The 18,811-nt window shown below is 43.1% G+C and overlaps 2 protein-coding genes across 9 annotated transcripts in view; one reads left to right on the top strand and one right to left on the bottom strand.

Moving 5' to 3' along the window:
• RSPRY1 (ring finger and SPRY domain containing 1) overlaps positions 1-1,975 on the bottom strand; it is a 46,106-nt gene extending 44,131 nt beyond the window's left edge. The window contains exon 1 of one of the 2 annotated variants that reach the window (XM_049622192.1): positions 1,862-1,975. The gene's annotated coding sequence lies outside the window, so the exon portion shown is untranslated. Of the gene's footprint in view, positions 1-1,522; positions 1,740-1,861 lie in introns of those variants that run through there. The other variant, XM_049622191.1, reaches the window with a different exon arrangement.
• Positions 1,976-1,988: 13 nt separating this feature from the next.
• The window catches only part of PSME3IP1 (proteasome activator subunit 3 interacting protein 1), a 30,992-nt gene continuing 14,169 nt past the window's right edge, over positions 1,989-18,811 (top strand). The window contains exons 1-5 of one of the 7 annotated variants that reach the window (XM_049622196.1): positions 1,989-2,152; positions 12,105-12,246; positions 12,782-12,880; positions 13,281-13,403; positions 17,909-18,041. In XM_049622196.1, coding sequence (XP_049478153.1) covers positions 12,120-12,246; positions 12,782-12,880; positions 13,281-13,403; positions 17,909-18,041 — 482 coding nt within the window. In that variant the 5' untranslated portion in view covers positions 1,989-2,152; positions 12,105-12,119. The other 6 variants (XM_049622198.1, XM_049622201.1, XM_049622199.1 and 3 more) reach the window with 6 other exon arrangements.

The following is an 18,811-nucleotide window of genomic DNA, read 5'->3' as shown; positions in this document are numbered from 1 at the left end:
AACATCTGGAAAACCAGCTAACAAATGCCATTAACCAAATATTAGGAAAATGTCATACATGGACTCAAGTATTTCATAGCTTCATAGGGGGAGCTACAAAGCAAGATGTCATTCGAGGAAATGTAACTTCTATATATGGGGAAAAATAAAAAGAACCATTGTGGAAGAGAAATTTAAAAGCAATTGCTTATGTGCCTCATAATCTAGTTTGAGGCCACCGCAGAGTGCAGAAAGGCGTAATATTCGTGGGGGGAAAAAAGGAGGTCTCATTTACAAAATCACAAGAGAGGAAGCATGATATTCACTACATGTAGACATCCAAAGGCCATAAATATATATATGGAAAAAGGGGAGGAGGTTTATAATATTGAGATCAAATTTCAGCTGTCAGAGAAAAACTTTCTGAAGGAAAAGATTATATTCTAGTGCTACCTCCTGCCAGCACCATCAGCAGTTCAGAGTAAATTAAAACTCTGGGGAGCAAAAAACCGGAAATCCCTCCACTCCCATCTAAGCAGGGGCTGAAACCATGGGTTTAGATCATAATATGACCTAGAAAGCTCTGAACCTTGAGGTTTTCATACAATATGGCTCCCAGTACAAGAGGTGATCAACAATTGTGTTAATACTAATCCCTTACATCTACATACTGCTTTACAGTTTAGAAAGTGCCCTCACTTTTCTTCTCCAACCCCTTTGGTGGTAGAATCGCAGTACTTGACTCTCACACAGCTTGTAGTTTGTAAAGTATCTTCACACACCGCCCTATTTTACAGAAGGGACCCGAGGAGGTTAATAGGGACGGTACACGGTAGGTGAGGGGCCTGGACGTCTGCAGGACCCTACTCAGTCACTCGTAGACACTTCCAACCTTCTAAAGTTCAAAGTACAACACTCCAAGGGGGAGCAGCCAGCCTCATGCAGACAGCTCTACGGCATGGAACTGCACAGTTTCAGTGAACCATCTCTGCCTCGCTCTCCCTCCCCGAACACAGGGAAACTGAGGCACCAGGTAGGAACAAAAGCCACAGCTAGAGTCACGCAAGGAGTGCTGTTAGCATGGACTTCCCTCCACCCCACCTGCACTTTGCCCAGAAGCAGCTGAATCCTGTGTTTGAGACACAGGTTCGGTCTCCAGAGAGGAAAACCCTTGCCATTGCTGCTTCCCTCTCACTATTCTCCGCCGGGCTTTCCTACCGATGGTGGTCTCTTCTTTCCAGAACCGCTCGGCAACAACCTCTCTCTAGGGCCCTTACCCATTTTCCACATCGGGCCTCCGGAGTAAAAGAATCCTCTAGCTCTGGCTCCCAACTCCTAGCCCCTCGCCCTGAGGTGTCTCTCGACCCCAAGGCATTTCTATGTCTCCCAGGGGAAGGTCCGACTTCCACCCGTGCCACCTAAACCTTAAACTCCACAAAAGAAAACCCTCCCAAAGCCTCCTCCCGTTACCCCTTCCGTCCAGGACACCCCCGAGGAGCACCCCTAAACATCAGGAGCCCCCCAAGATCTACCTGCCTCTCACCTGGGCCCTTTTAGCCACGGCCTCCTCGGAAGGGCGACCCCCAACAACCTCCTCCGGTCACGAATCCGCTAAAGGGGGAACACCCTCTTCCAGGTACCGCTTCAGGCGCCTTCAGCGCGGGCCTCAGTGGAGAACCTCCGGGCTGTTTCCTGGGCTCTGCCCAACGCCACTCCCTCCCGGGCCCCTTCCCGGAGTCTCCCTCAGCCCCAGTCCGGTCTCCCCACCGCAGACTCGGGCGGCTGTTCCCCTCCCTCACGGACGTCCCCAGCCCTCGGACTCCCCCCAGCTCCGCGTCCCCAGTGGTTTCCCAGAGCAGCGCGGCCGGGCTGCGGCACTGACTTCTCCAGCTCCAGGGCCCACCCGAGGGAGGGGGCGGCGGTGGCGGCGCGACTCCTTTGTGACAGGTCCGAGAGAGCGGTAAAGATGGACGCGAGGCCACGGCGCTGCCATTACGCGCTGGGCCCACCCCCGCTTCGTACCGCCCCTGCCCTCCCTCAGTCCCCTAGGAAACGCCCCTTCCTCTGTGGCAAGCCCTCTCCCTTACAGCCAATCATATGTCAGGGGTGGTATCACGTGATCGCCCGGCCCGACCCGCCCCCCAAGCACGAGCTGGCCAATCCCCTTGCTGAGGTGAGAATGGCCCAATCAAGTCTCTCTGGCTAGCTTTCCTGGTACCGGATTTCCATCTGTCTCCTGGGGAGGAAGAAAGGTGCGGATTGGGTTACGCTACCGGAAGCGGGGCGGAACTTTGTTGTGGCGGTGAGGAAGAGGAAGCCCTGAAGGGTCAAAAGGAATACAAAAGCAAAGGCTGTTTTCCTTCTTTTCTTTTTTTCTTTCTCTCTTTCCCTTTTTTTTTTCCCCTAAAGAGCGCGTGGCCTTAGTGGTGGCGGTTTGGGGTGGGCGCCGCCGAGGTGAGGGGGTCTAGCCTCCCGCACGCTGGTAGGTGAGTGCGGCCTGGGCCCTGGCAGAGAGACCTGGGCTCCAGCTTCTTCGCTGAGGAGATGGGGGGTGTGTTGGGCGGGGGCGGGTGGGCTACGTCTGGTGTGAGGTTTAGGGCCAAGCCCGTTCTCAGTCTGCGCACTTGCCCAGTATTCTGAGTCACCGGGGCCAGGGGCTTGCTGGGGGCCAGCCTGAGGGGAGCCGAGGGAACCCGCGGGAAGGCCTCCAAGTCGTCTGGGGGGAAGGATCCCGGCCCTTTCTAGCGGTCTTGGGAGTTCGCACCTCTTGCCGGATCTCTTCCACCGTTTCTGCTAAGTGGGGCCACCCAGGTTCCAAGTGAGGAGCGGGCTCTCTCCCAGGGGTCTTGGAAAGGCTCCAGGCTACTCAGGAGATGTGGGAGTGCCTGGTTGGACATGGTTGAATCACAGAGTGCAAGTGTAGGATGGGAAACACATTTATTATGTACCATGCACCTTTTGCTGTGCTCATTGCGTTTTCTTCTGATAGATAGCAATCCACCGTGCTCGTTTCGCAAAAAAAAAAAAAAAAGGAAACTAAGACTGAGGGTTTGGTTGAAGGATCTTGATGGAGAGTTTGCTCACGTGAGTTGTCAATGCGCACAGGTGTAAAGGTGGCGACCTACTTGTTGATAGCAGTGGTTCTTAATCTAGTAGAAAACGAGATCTTCTGTGGCCTGTTTAAATGCAGATTCTCGGACCCTACCCCCCAGATAGTCTGACTGAGTAGGTCTGCAGTTGGGACCCAGGGAAGCCAAGTGCGGGCCTGGTGGTCAGAATTCCCAATGCCCTCTTGTGTATACCAGCTGTGAGGTAAGATTTGTTGATTTTTCGGCTGTTTGACTTGATATCAAACAGGGACCTCATGAAATAGTTTGGAGGGCACTACTTCTGAAATCCTTGAAAAGAATCAGTGTTTATACTCCCTTTTGATAACCAGGAATTGAGCGGAGATAAAAGCAGCTTTTACAGTCTTTCAAATGGAGCATGAGAGGAGCTGTTAACAATTTATAGGGGTCTGAAAGCAGAGGCTGGCCACCTATTTTTCTCAGCTGAAGTGTTGGTGTCTTAATCCCTTACAATCAGGAAGAATTATGTCAAGACCATTTACCTGGTTAGCAGTCTTCCCTTTTACCTTCTAAGAATCTTGATGTTTGGTTAGAGTTAAGCTGCTGCCTCAGAAATTGGAATCCGCGTAGCTGGTAAGTGAAGTAATTAAAGTGCGTGGTTCCGCCATTCATACCCTCATACTGTAATTGTGCCTTTTGGGCAGCTGCATTGAACAAGTTCGGTATATTCACTGTTGATCACCTTTTGAAAATGCTTCGTCTTCATTCTTAAATGTGATCTCTTTCTTTATTGTAGGATGTATTTTAAAAGTTGTTTTCTGTTTTTTTGTTTTCTGCATTTTCCTGGCAATATATCCAACTATGGATGTGTTTTTGTTGGATTTGGTGTTTGTCAGACTTCTTTTTCTTCTCTAAAATTCTTGGCCATTTTATATTGCTATGCCCCATTGTTTATCTCCTTTGCTGATTTAACCCAGATCCTTTCACTTTATTGTCTATGCCTCTTACTCCTTTATTTTTCCATACTGCATCCTGGATAATGTTTTCTTCATTAATTCTCAAGTTATTTCTAATCTGTTATTACACCCTTCCATTGACATCTTAAATTCAGTTATTGTGTTTTTTAGTTCCTGAGGTTCTATTTCATCCTTTTTCAAATGTGCCATGCCATTGTTTTACAGTCTGCTGTTAATTTAGAGGCTTGGTTTTTATTTCTTTCAACGCGGTAAGCATTGTTTTATAATCTATATGTGTTAATTCCACTGTCAATTCCCTTTGAGTCTGTTTCTTTTGCTCATTATTGCTGCTGTTTTTCCTCCCAGTTCACCTTTACCTTTTTAAAAACATTTATTTATTTTTGAGAGACAGAGACAGACAGAAGCCCAAGAGGGTGCTGCACTGACGCGGGTCTCAAACTCACTAACCTAAGATCATGACCTGAGCCGAAATCACGAGTCGTACACTTAACAGACTGAGCCACCCAGGCGCCCCCACCTTTATCTTAATGGTATAGTTCTTTGGGACACTAGGTTAAGATGAAGAAGAAGTTGGTTATCCGACTCTGCACCTTTTGTGGACTCCTGGCTTTGACTTTTGTTTCTGTTGCTTCGTAAGTGCATCAAAACAGCAGTTTTCAAGGTCAAGGTCAGAGAAATCCTCAGGATGAAAACCAGTTTGAATGTTGGGTTTAATTTCTGATTTTCTTTCACCTTTCTTGGCTTTGGGCCTTTTTTTTTTTTTTTTTTTTTTTTTTTACTGCCTTGTTAGGTTTTCTGTTTAAGAATTATTTAAAAAATTTCTTCCAGTTTTTGTTTGTTTAATCATAGAGGTAGAGGATTGGTCTTAATTACCTAGCCCACTATTTCTGGAAATGAAAGCCCCCTTTCATGTTGATTTTGGAATGCGAAATTTGTGATTTCAGGCAAACTTAAAGATCGTCTTTCTCCATATACCTTAAACTTCCACCACTTTTCCCTATGTAGTGTCACAGCTGCTGTCAACATGAAGCTTCCTGGTACTTTTTTTTAGTCTTCCTTTTCTGAACTCCATAGTGCTTAGCTTCTGTTTATTCTCTTGTAGCATTTAACCTCATTCTTTTCCTAAAATTGCTTATGCCAACCTAATCTCTTTTACTGAATGCAACTTCTTCGTTTGCTAAGTTGTAGAGTGCCATTTCAGCACCTAGCACTCTGTGCCTTGCACACAGTAGGTCCCCTGTAAAGATTTACTTCAACAATACCACTGAATGGGTTAGTTGGCCTTGTATGGTTTGTGTAATGCAAAGTTTATCTTCCTTTGAACCCCAGGTGAAGTAGTTGGTTGGCATTTAGGAGTCACAATGTGTAAAAAATACAACTAATATTAGCGTCATACATAGTGAGGAAAGTGATTATACTCTGAGAGGCACACATGAACTAAGGAACTGATGATCAGTCAAGGGAATCAATATTTTAAGATCTCTTTTTCTTTTCAGTGCATATAGATGAATTCAAGGTAAAAGCACATATGATGAGACTATTCTTGTGCTATGAAAAGATAAATGTATACATACGTTTGCTTTAAAAGAATTTTTTTTTTATTGCATGTGTTTTTTTAGATGCCTGGACAACCAGAAGATTGTGACAAATTGCTCTTTATAATAAACATTTTAAATATGAATAAAATTGCGTATGCTGTACCCTGATTTTTAGATTCCTTTAGTCTCCTTTGCTACTGGAGTGCATTAAATAAGGCTTAATGTTAGATTGAGGATTACTTTGGTAACAGATGCTCATCTTGTTCTCTGTTAGAAGTTGTTGTGCTCTGAAGTTTTATAATGTATAGGGAAAGTCATCTTGATCTGAATTACTGTGGCTTGGTAGAAGTGACTTCTGGCCAGAAAGCTATCTATTTGGAATATAGTTGAGTTTGCCAGATGGCAAATTCCTCTTAATTGCTGTCCTGCATTTTGAAATCCCATGTGACTTGAACATCAGGGTAAAAATGTTGGAAGAGCAGGACTTAAGTATATTTACTGACGAAAGGAAAGTGGATTGGCCTATTGTTTTTGCTTCCCAAAGAGAAGCCTCAGAACACCATAACAAAGAAATCTGATTCCCCCTGGTGTATTTTTACACTACAGTCTAATGTTAGAATTAGGAAGGTGTAGTGGCCAGTGATGTAAACACTTAAGTAGTCTGCCATCACAAAATTCAATTCCATAGGAAACCAGATCTCATTAACTTGTATCATGGCACTAGCTAAATGGAATAATTTTTCAAGTCAGCAGTAGGAATTACTTTGGGGGCAGCAGCAGTGGAAGTTTTATATCTTATATAGCATGCGGTGTCACCGGGCCCATTTTGTCCCTCCAACCTGGAAATTAAATACCACAGTCTCCAGTACAAACACAGAAGTGCTATGTTTAACAGTTACTTTGGCCTGAAATGTAAGAACTTTGTGTTTTTTTTGGCTGTCAAGCAAATTTGAAAACTATTTATTTATTTATAAGTGTCAGTTTGTAACTTTTAAGGTTGGACAAAGTGATTTTGGTATGGTTTTGGTTTTCCATGAATTGCCTATTTGAAGAACTTAATCCTTTTTAAGGTAATGCAATGTTTAGTTTGATAATTAAACTTGAATCATCTTACAGGGGAAAAAAGCAATGTGAGTAAAGGAAAGTTGACAGCATTTATTCTTTCTAAAATTAAACACTGAAGAAAACGAATATTCCTGTTGTAAATACTCTTCATTCCTACATGAATCTTTATAGTTCGGTCCCAGGCCCCTGGGCTTTGTTTGTGTTTTGTTTTTAATTATTCTAGCAAAGGGGAAAAATAAGAGACTTGTGGAAATTTAGCAGGGCAGTAGGATTTAGAAATAAAGTTTATTTTCCAGTTCTTGCCTACTTCCAGAAGGAGGTGAATGAGCTCCAGGTTCTCATCACCTTCTTTTGCAGAATAAACAACCAATGAAAATTGAACTCTTCAAAGAAAAATGCTTTGTGTGGGAAGTACTTATTCTTCAGTGTAACAGCATTTTTCAGTCAGTTGAAATTAAAGGAAAGTAGTGAGTTATTCTTGAAGAAGATATCAATTATGTAATATAGGAAAGCGATTTAATTTTTGGTCGTGTGTTTCTGGCCACCCAAGTTTTGTGTTTGAATAGAATTCCCTGTGAGACATAGGAGCTTGAGCAAATACTTACGTAACATCTACTTTTTTCTGTAACTCATGTGGACATTACCTTGGAATATTCATGTGAGATCATTCTTCCCTGCTTAAATTCTTGAAATCCTCTTCATGGTTGGTTTATTCAGTAAGTATTTATTATTATCTGCCTAATATATGCCAGACACTGTGCTAAGAAGCACTACGAATACAAAGAGCCGTTGGAACAGTCACAAACGGTAAAACACAGTGGGTAAGTGCTGGGGTAGTGTTAGAGTTAGAAACGGCTCGAGTAGGGGTGAATGTAGAAACAGGGAGACTAGTGGAAGGCTATTGCAGTAGCCCTTGCCGGGATGAGGCCCTGAAAAGAAGACATTAGAAAGGAAAGGACTCAGGAGGCTGGGGTGGCTCAGTCAGTTGAGCTTCTGACTCCTGATTGCGGCTCAGGTCATGGTCTTACGGTTCATGGGTTCAAGCCCGGTGTCGGGCTCTGTGCTGGGGGTGCGGAGCCTGCTTGAGATTCATTCTCCCACCCTCTGCCCCTCCCCAGCTCTCTCTTTCTCTCTCAAAATAAATAAATAAACTAAAAAAAAAGAAAGGACTCTCCTCTTGGAAAAAAAAGGAAAGATGGATAAAAAAGAGGTCATTATGAGGTAGCAACACCAGACTTGGTGACTGGTGAGATGGAAGGCAGTGAGGGAAAAGGTTCATGTCCAGGTTTTCAGCCAGGGAAACTAGATTGATCCATATTTATGCCCTTCATTGTTGCCCCTTACTTGTACTATTCATTGTAGTAATTCATTATATACACTATTATCTGGTATTAACTAGCTTAAGGGTACTAACTCTTTTAAAGTTTATTTCTTCTGTGCACCTCATAGAATCTGGCTGGACTAGTGGAAGCACAATGTCAAGTTTATTTAAATTAACCTAATAAAAGTAAAATGGAGAACCCAACTAAAGGGAAAATATAGAATTACCAAATTACATATACATGTAAGTTTTTCCTAATTTCTCTGTTTGATGTAATCCCTTTGTTCACGTGACTGATCTGTTTCTCCCCCACTCCTTGAGTACAGACAGTATTTCTCTCCTATAATCAGTCCAGAGCTTAGCGTAGTGCTTTGTAGTAATGGCAGACCTTTCAAAGCATTTTTTAGGCATGTGTCAAACAGTGTGCTAAGCGCTTTGCATGAATTACCTTGTTTATCCTCACAGAAACTCTCTGTTGTGCAGGACTATTTTAATCCCCACTGGTGAGTGCAACCTGTGGATGAGGAAACCAAGACTCTGAGCACTTAAGTGACTTGCCCAGGGCATACAGCTTGTAACTGGCAGAACTGAGGTCTCTTGATTTCAGACAGAGTGTAAAGTCTTTATCGTTACCTGCGCTGCCTTGTGTAAGGAGACTGGTACAGAAGGTACTTGTTTTCTAGTGGGGAACTTCGATCAAGTTGTGAAGAAAGGTGTGTGAAGTTAAGCTTGCTTCTTGGCGGTATGTATTGACAGTGAATTTTTGAATCCTGAAAAAATCCGAGTATTTCTGGAGAGGGAATATCCTGACCATTATCTGAATACTCAGGAGTATGGCCACTTGTTCATGAGCATTTTCTGTCCCTATCTTTGACCTCTCCTAACATAGGAAGATGACCAGTAGCCAGGAGGGCCACTGGCAAGGTTGAAGGCAAGGAGGGAATGATGGTTGAAGTGCCAGGGAATGAGGACACGCGGAAGATGTAGAAAGGCTAGAAAGGATAGAGCAATCTGTGCTTTAGTTGTATCCCTTTACTGCTCAGAAATTCATTATAATTAGGTGTGGCCATCTAGCTTTTTAAAATTTATTTTGAGACAAGGGAATATCAGGACTATAATATTAGCTTTAAAGAGCAGGCTTTTTTTAAGTGTTCATTCGTTTTGACTCTGTTTTCAGGAAACCATCCCATCGAGAGCGGTAGTTTCTCTGTCAAATTCTGAAGCCATTGTCTTTAAATTTCCCTTTTTCAACGTGCTGCTTCATTTTCAACGTGCTGCTTCATCTTCTTTCAGTTTTGGTAACCATCTCTGATTCCTGGTTTTGTCCTTGCGGTGTGAAAGATGGTGAATGGCACAGACTCAACCCTTTGGGTAGAAGTTGAATTCTAACACTTAAGTGAAAAAAGATTGATGAGAAAGAGAATAAGGATTTCTTGGAATCCTATAAGTTTGTCTTTTCCCCAGAGTGAAGTGTTGGAAGATTCTCTAGTTTCTGTTTCAAATTCAAATCTTTTAACACATGTATCTTGAAGGCTTTGTCCCTTGAGTTCAGGGATCTTGGTTAAAGTTTAAGTGAAGACAGGTTCTCCTTTTCCAAAAATGCAACAAGCTGTGAAAATTAATGATTTTACTTTCTTAATTTTGATTTATAAGAATAAATCTTAGAGACTGAATTCTCATTTAGATGGAACCATTTGCGAGTCTAGGTTTTGTTTTGTTTTGTTTTTGCCTATTGGAACACTTTTTTTCAGTATTAATATGTTATTTTCTTTCCTTTTTTAAAACGTACAATGAGAGTGAAGAGATGCATTCAGTAGGAATGCCAGGGCATTGCCACATCCTAATATTTATTTCCCAGGTTGAAATCCTATGCAATCTGATAAGCTTACTGCTTTGAGAAACTATTATTTTTCTCTGCTTCATAAGATTAAAAGAACTAGGGATGTTTGGTCCAGAAAAGTGACAGATTAGGAGGACCGTGGGAGTTGTCCTCAAACAGTGGAAGCATTGTCATGTTGTAAATAGGATTTGGCTCCTTTTCTGTAGTCCCAGTGGATTAAACCTGAGTGTGGAATTTATAGGGAGACAGATTGCAGTTTGGTTTAAGGAAGAACTATCCTACCAGTCAAATCTACTCAGAGAGGGAGTCAGCTGCCTGGGAATGAGTGCATTGGTCCCTGTTGAAGTTTTAGAGTGTGGGTTGGATGAAAATCTCCTGGGTATGTATGGTGGATTCGTATGTTGGATGGAGAATCCTGTTCGGTGTGACATAAGGACCGGAGCCACTCTGAATTATTTACCAGGAAATAAGGGTGAGGTGAAGAAACCAGGTGGCCAATTTAGGGTCAGAGAGGAGAGCTGCAGCCATCAAATAGGATAAGAAAGGGGGGACATCGAGAATCCAGTGTATCTCTCCCATTCATTAGAGTCCTAATTTAAGACATTTAAGAATATGTCGGCTCATGTTTCCTAAGATGTTATTCTGCAGAACTTGAGAAACTTTTGGCATGGTCAACAGAGACTGAATAATTCTGTGTCTGTAACAGTCCTTTGGCTGGAGACATTGAGGGTAAATCATAAGTGTGCAGGTTGTGGGTTTTAGGTGGGAACAGTAGCTTCTGCCAATTGATTTGGTTTTCTTTCTAGTAAATTTCAAAATTCTCTCTCATGGTTGTTACATTGAACTAAAGTTCAGCTACAGTAGGATTTAGGCTGAAACTGGTCTCTTGTTAAGAATGTTTGGATTTGTTTTCTTACCTTCCATTTTCATCTTTATTAAAATATTTACATGAACAGTTTCAGCCTGGAATTTGGTATAGGAAGAACGCTGAAATTGACATGTCCTTCTTTTTAACCAGGATCCCAGGTTTCTGGGGAAGGGGATGGTGAAGTGGGTAAGAGTATGAATTTTTGATGTCAAGCCAGTTCTACCATTTACCACCTTTTATCACCTTGGACGAGTGACCTGACTTCCCTGGGCTTCCATTTCTTCATCTGTGAGGAGAGAGTATTTCTCACAGGGTCAATGGAAGCATAAATGAGATAATATACATAAAAATGTATTTGGTGCATGGTAAGAGCTCAATAAATGGCAGCTTCTTTATTTTTGTGCTATCAGTAGAGACTTACATTTGTTATTCAGGATCATCTTGGAATGGACATTGAGTTGATGTCTTAGTAGTGCAGAATATCTGCTTCCTTGTTAGGGTGTAATTCTGTGAATAATACAACATGTCTGAGTAGAGAGTTAATTCCACGGTTCTTCAGAAAGAAAGAAAGAAAGAAAGAGAGAGAGAGAGAGAGAGAAAGAAAGAAAGAGAAAGAAAGAAACTAGCAAAGAAAAGCAGAAAGGCTTAAAAGGAGTAATGCACACTCCTCTATATTTCTTTGTCCCTTCCTTCCGAAGAGAGGCTCAGGTAGAGGTATATGGATTTGGGATTTGGGAATCTTGTACATCAAGATATTCATAAAGTGGGCGAGGTCATTGTGGGAGTGAGAAAAGGGAAGGATTGAAGATAGACTCTTTAGGGGCATAGATCTGTAGCTTACAGGAAGGAAGGTCAGGAAAGACCTGAACCCCACTCAGTGTGGTGCACAGCACATTAAACCTGAAGTTAGGAGATCTGGGTTCTCGTCTCGCTTTCTCCATTTGGGGCTTGTGTGCCTCTAGGCACATCCCTTCCCTGTTGTACAAACTAGACTTTGTTTCCAGGGCTCCTTGAATACCTGAGTTTCTCCATTCTGAACCTACTTGGAAACAATAACGCAAATGGAGGTAGTGGAATGTCCCTGAAACAGGTATTTCAAGAAGGAACAATGTCAGATGTCACCGAAATAAAAGAGGTTGAAAACTGGGGGAATAGTTAGGGTGCCCAGGAAGCCAATTGGTTTAGATTAGAGGGACCAAGAAATATCTGCAGTGTAAGACTTCCGTGTAATTACAGCAGGTAATAAGAATTAGTCCAGGTCCTCTCGCTGACTTCGTAGATAACATAAATGTGAATAAAACTGCCTGATACAGTAGGAAAAATGTAATCATGTGCTTATATCAGTGATCTATAATCTGTTGCTAGGTGAGACAGAGCTAAATCTCCTTGTTTCACCTTAGAATTTAAATTGCGGTTCTCACTTGAAATGTTTCATATGTTTTTTGTAGACCAGTTGTTCCATTATGGATGGAGGGGATGATGGTAATCTTGTTATCAAAAAGAGGTTTGTGTCCGAGGCAGAACTAGATGAACGGCGCAAAAGGAGGCAAGAAGAATGGGAGAAAGTTCGAAAACCTGAAGATCCAGAAGGTATGTGGGCTTACAGTTCGGTATTCAACGTGACGATCTCTAATCTTCACAGCAGCCCTCAGAGGAGGCACTAACGTCCTCACTTTAGAGTAGGGGGATTGAGACTCAGAGTGGGGCAGGAGCCAATGCAAGGCCCCTGTGGTGGGAGCAGAAGCACAGTATGTATTGTCCATGCCACCATCCTGCCTTCTAGAAGATTCTGCAAGTCTGTTCCATCTTTACAGGGGGATGCAAGATCTGAACGACTGAGAATGCTTCCGCTCTGTGGGGGTTGGGCTGGCCCCTCTTCCAGTTAACTGTCTCGGCCGTGGGTCCTCTTGCCGTTGGTGGTTGCCTTTGAGAACTGCCGGCCCCTCTCTCAGGTCCTGAGGGAAGCTGTGGACTTTGTGCTATTTTTGTGTTATCCTTGCCCTCAGATCATGCAGAGACTTGACTTTATCTTTGAAATCCTTTGTGATTCCAAAATAATGTGAACAATTCTAAAGTGTGTACCTTTTCTCCCCCCTCTTTTTCTTTCCCTCCCCCTTTCTTTCAGAATGTCCAGAGGAGGTTTATGACCCTCGGTCTCTGTATGAAAGGCTACAGGAACAGAAAGACAGGAAGCAGCAGGAGTATGAGGAGCAGTTCAAATTCAGTAAGCTTCAGAAACAGTCCAGCACACTCCGCACAGCCTTTTGGTGCACTTTTGCCTCATGCAACACTTTGCATGACTAGCCACGGAACTGTCTTGATTATCCAGTCTCTAGATGTTCATTTGGTGGAAAAGAGATAGCTTGCTGCCTTCCAGACCACATTGAACATATTTATTTTGAGCTCAAGATACCCATTTTAATTCTGTGCTAATGTCTAGTAATGGAAGAAATGCCTTGATTTTATGCTGTGTTCCCTCTCCAGAAGCCGAGGTGTTTACAAATTCTTTCTTCTAATCCTCTAAAGGATCTGCTGCTTATTAAAAATAAGGAGAAGGAAAAATCTTATTTGACTCTGTTTTCCCTTTAGCCTGCTAAGTGTTCCTTGTTCAATTATTTCCTCAGAAAACATGGTAAGAGGCTTAGACGAAGATGAGACTAACTTCCTCGACGAGGTTTCCCGGCAGCAGGAACTACTAGAAAAGCAACGAAGAGAAGAAGAACTGAAAGAACTGAAGGAATACAGAATATCCTTTGTACCTTGAGACAGAGCTGTATGGTGTCCGTTTCCTCGTCAACGTCTGTGGATTTAAGTTTCTTCACAAATAGAATGAGAATAAGGTTTTCTACCTCGTGACCTCTGAGTTCCCTTTCAACACTGACATTCCTGTGACTGAATAACTGGCAGTGATTTATGGAGTTAGGTCGCATGCAAGAGTCTGTTGCAATCAAAAGTCCAGATCCTTTAGGATTAACTAAAGGCCTAAATCCTAATAGTCAGTACCAGGGTATTTTTGCCTTGTGGGATTAGACTCTGAAACAGATGGGCGATGCAGTAAACTCATCCAGGGGAGAAATTGGCTTCTGAGTTTCAAAAGGAAATGTTTAACGACTCTCCTGTGTCCTCCTTAAGATCTTCCCTAGAGGTGTAGCCTGTTCTGTTTCCACAGAGGGGAAAACCGAGAAGACAACAAAGATGACCTCGCTTTGGCTCAGTGTTGCCTTTTTGTCATCCCCTGCATGTGTCAATAGGCATCCCACGTGTAACTTGGCTGAGTCAGAATTCTCAGTTCTGTGCCTGACCACCCCTACCCTCCACTCCTCACACTGCCCTCGCCCCCCGATCTCTTCTTTTTCTGCTCTTTCAGATCTCCGTAACGGTGCTTCCGTGCCCGCACGGGCCTGGCCCAAAAACTGTTTCCAAAATGGACTCCACCTCTGTGCAGTTCGACTCTCTGTGCTTCTCAGGACCACTGTGACCACCAAATTAGTCTCTGCTTCTGCTTTCATCCGCAACAATCCATTCTCACTTTGGTCAAAAGGAACATTTAAAAACATACATGAAATCTTGTCACTTTCCTATTTGAAACACTAGTGGCTTCCTGTGGCCTTTAGGCTTAAAAGTCTGCGTTCTTACCAGGCCCTGCATGATTTAGGCCAACCCATCTTCCTGTCGCGTCTTGAACTGCTTCCTCGTGTTCACTACACTCCAGCCTGCTGGCCTCCTTTATGTTCCTCTCAGGCTGAGCTTTGTGATTCCATTTCAAGGCCTTTGTGTTTGTTGTTTTTCAGCCTGGAATGTTCTCTCTTCAGATTTTACAAGGCTGGCATTTCATGGCACTTGGGTCTCAGCTCTCGTCTCCCTCATAGAGACCCTCTTCCCTCCGCACCCCCTCTAAAATTTCACCGAAGCACATCAGTGTGTATGATGTCACTTTTTAACAGTAATTCTCGTAAGAAAATTAAGAAAATCTTAATTTAATTTGCTTCTTAGTTTCTGTGCCTCTTTTACTGCTGGAATATAAAGATCCATAAGAATAAAGATTTGGTCACCACTGATTTCCCTGGTTCCTGGCATGTAGGTTCTCAGTGTATGTGTGAACAAATTAATGAATGACTCACAGGAGAGCCACCCTAGCTTTTTTCCTATGAGAAGACTTATTTGAATATTTCAAGCTTATAAATTGAATAACCCCATTGGTGTGATGGAGCAGGCTTTACCTCTAAAGTTAGTGATACGGCTGCGTGTATGTGCTAGTTGGTTTTTTTTGCAGGGAATGTGCAGTAGGTTCCGTTAAAGAGCTGTGTAGGAGCAAATGTGGACTGATTCCCAGGGATTTGGCTGAAATCAAGGTGACTGACAACAATTGAGATAAGGTGGCGGCTTGGTGCCGTGAAACCCACTGTGAACTGGTGGTGAGAGCCCTGGCTTCCAGTCCCGGTTTTCCTAGTGGGATTCCGGTGTAACATTTAAGATCGGAGATGATGGAGAGTCACACCTCAATCCCAACTGTAGGATTGAAGCTGGCTCTTCTGGCGCTCCCCTCCTCCACTGCCTTCCCTGGCGACTCCAGAAGAATACTGCGCATGTTTGTAGAGATGGGCAGATGTGGTACATACTGCATTGTGTCACGCACCAGCCTTTTTTCCTCTAAGGAAATACATCAGTTACAGTGATCATTAGAATTATGTCTTGTTTTATGTGCTTAATTTGGCAGGCTAGCAAATAAGACATAGAACATCTCCCAAGGCAACATTCTGGAGCGTGGTGTTGGTTTGGCATGAGTGTGCAAAGCCTTCCAGTTTTCAGTTCAAAGGAAAGAATGAACAGGGCAGCAGTAAGGCAAAAAGAAACTTCCCTGCCCTGCTAACATTACAGGACAACACTGGAGAGGCCCCACGGGTAGTGGCTTTTGTTGGAAACTTGGTAAGTTCCAACTGTCTAGAAAAACCCTAGAAAAGCAAGCCTTCCAACCCACTGATCTGTAATGCACGGATCCCTGGCATGCATGCAGCCAGAGACATGTTGAAATAGGAACTGAAGGATTAGACATTTGTTTATTGAAGCTCTAAGTCAGGAGCAGGTTCTTGACTTTGCTTGATTGTTATAATAGGAGACATTTTATAATGTGATACTTGTAAAGATGATAAACTGTGGTTTGTGCCATATAAACAATAGAACTTTTGTTTTCTTCAGATTAAACCAGTATTTAGCGATATTATATGTGTTAAAAAGCATGTAATTAAAAAAAATGCCTCATCTAATGAATTCCTTGAGATTTTTGAGGTGTGCTTGGGTATATAGAGCGTTCTAGGGAGAGAGGAACTTAAGGGGAAAAATGGCTTATGCTTTGGCTCTGGATCAAAAGTAATATTATTCTCTACCCCACCCCCCCAAAAAAAAGGTTGCAGGGTTTTTTTTCACCTATTGATTTTTAAAATTTTTTTATTTTAGAGAGAAAGAGCATGAGCTGGGGAGAGGGACTGAGGGGGAGAGAGAGAATCCCAAGCAGGTTCCATGCTCAGCTTGGAGGCCCATGTGGGGCTCAGTCCCGTGATCATGAGTGAGATCATGACCTGAACCGAAATCAAGAGTTGGACACTCAAACCGACTGAGCTACCCAGACGCCCCAGTTTTTCTTCACTTTAAAAGAATAAAAATATTCCTTTTTATTCCAAAAAAAATGAAGTGTTGTTTTTTGTCTATGTCCTAGTATTATAAATATGTGTGTTTTGTTAAGTTTTTCCATTTTTATTTTTCAATATTAAGAGTTTTCTCTTAAGAGTTTATCCCTTGGTGCCTGGGTGGCTCAGTCAGTGGAACATCCGACTTCTGCTCAGGTCATGATCTCACGGTCCGTGCGTTCAAGCCCCGCGTCGGACTCTGTGCTGACAGCTTAGAGCCTGGAGCCTGCTTCAAATTCTGTGTCTCCCTCTTTGCTTGTCCCACTCACACACTGTCTGTCTCTCTCTCTTTCTCTGTCTCTCAAAAGAATTTATCCCTTAATGAAGGAGTTGCAGGTAAAAATCATCATGCTGGTGGTTTTTGGCATTTGGTACTAGAAAGATGAAATCTGATTCTTTTTTATTCTAAAAGGCCAAACACATAATATTAACATACAATCAGTTTCCATGTTGACTTTGAAACCCTTAAATTGATGAAACTCAGGATAGTAAGAGTGTTCTGTGTAATCTCCATTGAACACTGCAAATATTTAAGGTAACTGGTGCTTGTAAGAAAGAGTGAGTGCCTGAAGAGTGATCAGAATTAGAATTTCCTTATTTCTGATACCCAGTTTTCTCCAGGATTCAAAGGCCATATACATATACCCCCTCTGCTTTGGGCTGATATTACCTGCTTCTTAGATGTTTTGGTCACTAGGTGTCACTATTGTTCCGTTAAGGCATCGCTGCCTCTTAAATCAAGAATTGCACCAAGTCCAACGCAAATCTGTTGCTAATGGTTTGTGAGAGTGTGAAAGGGAAGGACGGGGAGGGGCTGGCGGAGAGAACAGAAGAAAGTGCCAAAGCTTGACAGCCAGAGATTGAGGTCAAGCCTGCAAGAAGTGATGTTACAAGTGAACTGGTTGTGCTTTTAAAGACGTTTTGGTTCTTGTGTTGCATGTGCACTGGGTAAAATCACCTTGAAGAGAGTATTTAAGACAGTTTCCTGGGCCTCTGGAGGTCCTTATTCAGTAGGTTTGGGACAGGGGAGGGACTCTTGTATTTTAACGAGGCTTAAGGTGATTCTGATGTTGTCTTGCACCAGCAGAGTAGGAGTTAGTGTCTGTGATGTCCAAGATTGAATGCCATTGGTGATAGGACATTCTGCAAGATTTGATTTTACCCTTGGGGGAAGAAAGCAAGTATTTAAAAATTTGGGGGGAAGCCACGTTTTTTTTCTGTTGCATTTATATTAAGATTTTTGTTTTTGCCAGCAAGCATGATGTTGGCCATATCTTTAGGGAGGTTTTCAGACTGTAACTCAGATTTTCACTGAGAGAGGGAAAAAGTTTGCTTCTGTATATTAAATTGGGTCTTCTCCCTCTGTGGTCACCTTCAATCTCTCTTTAAATCAGCTGGATATTCCTGGCAGAATAAAGAGGAGAGGACATTATTTTGAATATAAGTAGGCCAAACATTACATGGCAGAGCTGAAGTCCTAGTGGATTATGCGAGTCTGGCTTCTCTTGATTTACCACTGTCCTGCCATTACTCTTTTTTGCTTAGTTTGACCCTTAACCTACAACACAGTAATCTCAACAAAGTTGGACTTTCTCCAGAAAACAAGAAGGAGGTGGAGAAGAAAGTGGCTGTGAAATCCATAGAAACCAAGAACAAGTTCTCCCAGGCGAAGCTGTTGGCAGGAGCTGTGAAACATAAGAGGTCAGCCAGCACTCACACAACTGAAATGTCCTTCTGTGTACTCTGAAATGCCACTGGTAATGGTAGCCTGAGCAAATACTTCAGCGGAAGTCTTGGTGATGTTTCTTTAGTAGCCTTACCTCTCTCTCCCCCTCCAGATTTGGTGTCTTCTGTAGCCTTTGACCCTTGTCTCTCGGACTGTTCATTCAACAGAACGCTAGCTACTCTTCATTGGGCACCTGTCATGTGCCAGGCATTGTGTTAAGTGCTTTCCAGGAATGATCTCTTTACACAAGTCTATGAAGTACAAGTTTGATGGGTTGAGAACATTTGTCCAAGGTTACAGAGTAACAGAGGTATGGAGTTCAATATTTGGGCCTCTATTTCTAGGCAAACGAGGGAGCGAGTTCTGTGAAAAGATTTGGGTAGGGTGTAATGAGAGCAGGGGGGGAGGAAACACATAACTCACTGGAGAGGGCATGTGAGCTCAGGTTGGGGAAGGTAGGGAAAGCATTAGAGGGAGATGTTGATTATATAGACAAGTAGGGCTTTGGCGGACGAGGGAGAGGAGAAATTTCGGGCAGCGGGAGTAGCTGCTGCAAAGGTACCGTGGCCTTTGAGACCCTGGAAGCTGTGACCGCATGATAGACCTGGCTGGGGTTCTGATGTGGGGTGGCAGCACTGCCTGGAGGTTTTGATAAGTTCTGTCTTACGTTTGCTCCTCCCTTTCTAAATCTTGAAATGGCACCAGTGATTAAATCCGGTCATTTCAGTTTGACCAACCATACCAT

This window comes from Panthera uncia, assembly GCF_023721935.1.
Source record: "Panthera uncia isolate 11264 chromosome E2 unlocalized genomic scaffold, Puncia_PCG_1.0 HiC_scaffold_19, whole genome shotgun sequence".
Classification (NCBI taxonomy): domain Eukaryota; kingdom Metazoa; phylum Chordata; class Mammalia; order Carnivora; family Felidae; genus Panthera; species Panthera uncia.
This window is presented reverse-complemented; position numbering and strand designations above follow the sequence as displayed.